This window comes from Melozone crissalis, unplaced genomic scaffold, assembly GCF_028551555.1.
Source record: "Melozone crissalis strain CALT ecotype California unplaced genomic scaffold, PUWL_Pcris_2 ptg000013l_1, whole genome shotgun sequence".
Classification (NCBI taxonomy): domain Eukaryota; kingdom Metazoa; phylum Chordata; class Aves; order Passeriformes; family Passerellidae; genus Melozone; species Melozone crissalis.
Genome location: NW_026535791.1, coordinates 13370493 through 13376492, shown reverse-complemented (window position 1 = coordinate 13376492; position 6000 = coordinate 13370493). Strand labels below are relative to the sequence as shown.

Genomic DNA, 6000 nt, shown 5'->3' with positions numbered 1-6000 from the left:
TGGCCAAAGTGTAGGACATGGCACTTGGTCTGGCTGAACCAGGACATCCTAAAGGATCTGCAATTCCTGCCCTGCTCTGCACCTGTGCAGTCATTCTGCACAGTTTACTCTTATACACAGATCTGCGTTCCTTCCCATCTCACGGAAAAGATATATGGGCTGTACCCGCTGAGTACCTGACGCGCCGGGCACGGCGGGGCGCGGGCGGCTCCGTGAGGCGAGGCCGGGCCGCGGTGTTGCCTCCGCCGCTCGGTCCCGCCCCGTGTCCGGGGCCGCGGGCGGGGCGGGGGCGCGGCCGCCGGCGCGGAAGTGACGGAAGGTGGCGGTGACGCCGTTTTCCCGCGGTTCGGGCGGCGGGCGGGGGCCGGGAGCGGGAGCCGGCGGCCCCTGGTCAGTGCCGCCCGCTGCGGGCGCTCCCGGCAGCCGCTCCCGCCATGCCGCCCAAGCCCCCGCGCAGGGCGGGCTCCGCCCGGACGCAGCGTCCCAGCCCCGACGGCGGCTCCGCGCCGCCCGCCGCCCCCCGGTAAGTGGCGCCCGGGCCGGGGGCGGGCGGGCCGGCCCGGGGCTCTCGGTGCCCGGCGGTCCGGGCTGTGGGGCGATGGCACCCGGGGCGGCTCCGGAGCGGGCGGTGTGGGTTCCGTGGGCGCCCCGCGGTGCCCTGTCCCCGCTGGCGATGTGCGATGCTTTTCCCAGGGTCGAGGTGGGCGAAGCGGACTTCGTCGTGCTCTGCGATGCGCTGAAGGTGTCGGAGAGCGTGAGGGAGAAAGCGTGGAAGACGTACGAGAGCTTGTCGGCAGCGGACGGAGCTCTGGTGAGTAGCGCTGCTCGTAGCATCGCTCGGCAGCAGAGTTCTGTGCCCCAGCTCGCATACTGAGCCGAAACTTCGCTGCAGCGGCCGCCGAGGGTCCCGCGGCCAAAGCTCGTGTACTGTGACTTACCTTTTTCCTAGTGAAGGTAGACTTGGAAAGAAGTGGGATGTTGCCATGTTCATGTCTGTGTAAACTAGCTTCTGTAGATTGCCATTTTTTGTTAATATTTTGTGATAAGAGTACGTGCTCAGGAGTTCTTTTAGGTTACTAACAAGTGGCAGTAGAAAACAGCAGCATGCAATCAGCAAATTCTTTGAACTGCAAGTTATTTCAAATATGTCTTAGTCAGCTTCATATGGGCAGTCTTACTGCGTGTTTCTGTGTATTTTTTCCCCTCTGTATCCTTTATGAAGCTGCAGAAAGGGTATGGAGATTACTATTGCAGAGACAGGAACGTTTCCTTTTTTTGTTGCATAATGTTAAACCTGTGCTTATCGTTGAGGCATTTCCGTTCCAAGTTAGTCATTGGGCATGTGTAAACAGATTAATAAAGTGTTAGGGCCTTTCTTGATTTTTGCTTTTCCTTCTCCTCAGTATGACTGCTGTGTCAACAAGCTGGCTCAGAGAACAGCTATAGTACAGCTAAATCATAGCAGAAGCTCTGTTAGAGAGTCCAGATGCAGTTTTATAATACCCAGCTGGGGTATTATTCCCACAGTGGGCACTTGCATTGATGTGCATGTTCTCACTTCTGCTTACCCTTCTGCAGCTTGAGCTGGCCTGCCACAGCTATGCTGTCACTACTAATAGTTTGTAATCTGTGTTTTTTAAATTGCAGTGTGGATATACCAGGTCTTGATACATTCACATCACGGAATAATAATAGCATGGAAGAGAGACTGTGCACAGCTCTTTCAGTAACAGATACAATTTCTGGTCATGAATGTTCATGGAAGCATTTACCTAAAAGCATAGTTGAGTTCCCCTGTAAGAATGAAAACAGGAGTAGTCAGGTCCCTTGACTGAAAAAAAGCAGGGCAGGTTGCAGTATAATCCTGCACATTTCATTTACAGGTAAAGTTTTGTTTTCACTGATCATTACTTAGCAGTGGCCAGATAAGATACATGGTGTTTGAAACCTTACAGCATCTGATTGCTTCCTTTACCTATTCAGAACCAGATCTTCATTATGATATATAACTAATATTTGTTGTCTTGCAAGTAAAATTGATTGTTGAGAGCCTTTCAATGTACAGGAGAAAAAAATCTACATTATATTTGAGTCCAAGGCCTTTCCTTCAAACTTAGACATGTATCTGCAGGGTGTTGAAATGAGTAAGCTGTCAAGTGTTTGCCTCCATGGGGATCTGGAAGGTGCTGGAGTTGCTACTTCTAGCTGAGAGCAGGCTTCATCTCACTCTGAAGTCAAGCAGGTTTACAGCCTGGCTAATTGCTGCTTCTTTTCCCAAGTCAAGCTGCTGTGGTGAGCCTGGTGTCTCAGGATGACTCTCTAGTTCAAGTTGCAGGGATTCAGGAGGAGGCTGCTCTTTTCTTCCCTCAGGAAAGGTGTTATGTTGGAGGGGCTGTCCCAGGGTTTATCCTGCAAGCCCCAGCGGCACATGTTTTAATCAGTGAGGTTCAGCAGTAACCTGTTCAGTTCTGAGCTGGAGCAGAAGCTGTGTAGCAGCTTTCTCTTCTCAAGCAAAAAGTTAAACAGCAGGCCACCAGCTGAGACAAATACTTACCAGAACACTTCTGTTTTGCAGTGTAGTTGGTTTGACTTGAGGAAGCTTAAATCAAAAGGCTGCTGATGGAAATAGAGGTGGCATCCAGAAGTCTCCCTCTCAAGCCATTTACAAAGTACAAAGACCTGAAACCTTGCCTTTCTTGGCTCACTGGCCTTATTTTATTGTGGTTGATGTTAGAATTGTGCCTGCCAAATCTCTGAGGATGTGAAGAGCACGTGTAGTGGTAACTGGGAAGCAGTGTGGCCCAGACTTTAGGTGCTGTGGTAACTGGCAGATACTCAGGGTGCAGATGTGGTTTGGATGCAGTCTGAACATCTGCTGTATCCTTGCTCAGTGAATGTTTAGTGAATTGAGATGAAAACATCTTGTAGTGCTGTCCTTTTTGAGTCGCTCAGGGTGCGTGTGCAGCGACTCCACAAACTGGGTGCATGTGGCTTAAAAGTATAAAGCAGTTATTTTTGGCAGGCATATACACAAAAAATTGCTGGAGTGTAGTGACTTACCAGCCTAAATGTGCCTGTGCTTCAGTGAGATATTTTACTAACCAGGTAGGCATCAGCCAGCAGGAGAGAACTTATCTGCTGCTCCCTGGAATGAATGCTAATGCCTACTGGAGCCACTGCTTTTTTTTCCTTCAGGATGTCACACCTTTCCACTCTGATATTTTTTCTTTTGAGCATTTGAGCTAGTAGTGATGATACTTAGAAATTTCAGCTTTCTTATCTTGCACTTCCTTTCCATGCTCTGTAGCTTTCCTTGCAGTGCTCTCCAGTTATCTGTGTCCACAGCATGTGAGTCAAGGATATACAGATGCACCCTCTTCCAGCTGGGCTGTGAGTCCTTGAAACAGCTGAACCTCTTTGAGAGGTATGGAGGAGGAGGAGGAGGAGGTTGACAAGAGAGAGATGGTAACACAACTTTTCTGGAAAATGTGGCTGACCTGTAGCTGTAAAAACCAGGTCTGCAGAGGGGGATTGTTCAAAAGCATCACAGCTGTCTGTTAAATATCCTGGTGTTTTCCTTCATAGTAGGAGAATATTAAAGCTTCACTCTGTGACAGCCAAGTTTAATGAAATTCTTCTACAATAAAATGGTAACTCAAAATGTCTTAGAACCCCAAATGCTGAATCAGCACTCTTGGTGTGTGGGCTGAAGGAAGGTATCTGATGTGTAATCAGAAAGATGTTTCTTTTTAAATTCTTTTGCTGTCTGGTGAACTCCCACACAAGCTTATTGTGAATATGGAAGTGTTTATCTAAACAAGAGCTTTTCATTGGTGTCATACAAATATTTTTGTTCTCTCTATCATTTCTTTATCAAACCAAGCTACCTAGATGAACAGAACATAAACATAAACAATGTTTATGCCTTAACATTGGCTCTGATCTTTGCTTCTCTTGTACTCTTAATTTTTTGTAACTCTCCTGAAATCTGTATTATGAACCAAAATGCTTATAAATTCTAGATGGAATGAATAGATTTAGTGGAATTACTGATGTACCTTGGTGATCAGCAGGTGATTGTTGGTGTAAGGGATATTAAAAGTAGTCCAGGAAGCCATACTAATACTGTGTGAAGAAGCTCAGGGCATTTGTTATGTTCTGCTACTGTTTGTTTTGGTAGAGAGCAGCAAAATGAGAATCTCAAGTAGAATATTGGGTGATACAAGCAGGAAAGAAAAGCTTGAGCAAATTGTTGCTGAATATATTGGAAAGAACCCATGTGAGGAACAGGATGATTTGGTGACTAAATTGGAACCAAACTTCTCCAAAGAAAATGAAAGTAGTTTAAGAAGTTGATATAATTTGGAGTCTGCCAAGGACCTTAAGGCATTAGGGTCTGCTGTGCTTCGAGCTCATCAGCTTAGTTAGCTGTAATATATGGGGCGTGGGTAGGAGCTCCATTTTTTTGTTGGCTGTTCACAGCACTGTTTGGGAAATGTGGCTCACTGTTCTCCTGCTGCAGCTCAGCTGTTCAGAGTCAGGAATTCCTGAGCCATTTTTATCAAGTATTTGTCTAACCCACTATTTAAAAAATTGTTGTGGTGCAAGATCTGCAGTCTGCATAGTTAGGTTTTCCTAGTTTAGCTTTATTTCCCCATTTATTTTTTTCCCCCAAGTACTGTGCTAATTTGTTTCTGTTGTAATTCAAGCCAGTGGTGTAAAATTCTGTACCAGCCAATTCTGTACCCCATGAGAGATGTATTATTGCTGCCTTTTCTTTTCCTTCAGAAAGTCTCTGGCATATGAAGATGTTCTAGGCATTTTTTCTTGTCTCTAATTACTTTTCTTGTCTCTAATTACTTTTCTTACATCCTGAAATTCTCCCCAGCTGGTATGCAGATACTGCAGAGCACTTGATTTGTGCAGGAGTTGAACTGCTTTCTTAGTGAAGAAATTAACAGGTAAACTGTTGCTTAAGTTGAGGAATGAAGTAAAGACTACTGAAATATGGAAGGTTGGTCTGCATATACCAAAGAGTTCATGTTCAGCAGGCCAAGTGTCCCCAGTCCATACAATTTCACATTTAAATTGAAAAAATTCCTTTTAGTTGTGGTTTCTTATTCTCTTATTAAAAAGAGAATATTTTAATTGGTAAGCCACCTCATCCTCATGTTAAAAGGCAGAGAGGCCTCTTGCTTTTGACAAAAGCATGAAACACATATGAGCTAATGAAGTATTTTCTGTCTAGACTTTGTCTCTAATTTATAGAATTGTAGCTGAACTGAACCTGAATCCATTGAAACTTTGGATGCCTGAGCAAAATTACAGATATTTTAGGATCCTCTGTTATTAAAAAAAGAAGAGCTACTGAAAGTCCCAAAACAAACAGATCATCTCCATGGCCTCTTGCTGATGATATTCAGTATCTTAGCAGCAGATGGGCTGCTTGTATGTGCCCATGGACTTGAAAAGCTCAAGCAACTGGTGTAGAGTTTTTTTTTACTCATCTTCTGCCTATCCTGAGGAGAGATTGATGACTTCTCCAGTCTTGCTGCATGTGAAAGTGTAATGGGAACTTTGCATATCAGATGAACTATTTTTACTACTTCACTACTTTCCATTGCCTTCATTACTTTCAGCTAGTATTTTATTTGAATTTGATCTCCTCTGTTGTGAACTAATAATAATCTTCTATCCCAGACAATGTTCAATAGAAAATTTAAACCTGTATTGCTGAAAAAATGAAGGATCTGTCTTTACACAGAGCTTCTTCTATGTAGACAGGGCTTATAATGGTCACAGATTTTTTTTCCCCCCCTGGGGTATTCTTCCTGCAGGTTTTTATTCTGAACAGTTTTCTGTTGTCAGAGCTTCTTGAGTCTACTCTCCATCTTCCACCCACTGTAATCAGAAACATGTAAAGTCAGTAAATGGTTTGAGTTGCAAGGGACCTTTAAAGGTCACCTCGTTCCAACCCCCTGCCATGGGCAGGAACAACTT

General features: G+C 45.2%; 1 protein-coding gene across 1 annotated transcript in view; it reads left to right on the top strand.

Moving 5' to 3' along the window:
- Positions 1 to 434: 434 nt before the first annotated feature.
- The window catches only part of RB1 (RB transcriptional corepressor 1), a 70094-nt gene continuing 64528 nt past the window's right edge, over positions 435 to 6000 (top strand). The window contains exons 1-2 of the mRNA XM_054271804.1: positions 435 to 523; positions 694 to 811. Of these exons, the coding sequence (XP_054127779.1) occupies positions 435 to 523; positions 694 to 811 (207 nt within the window). The remainder of the gene's footprint in view (positions 524 to 693; positions 812 to 6000) is intronic.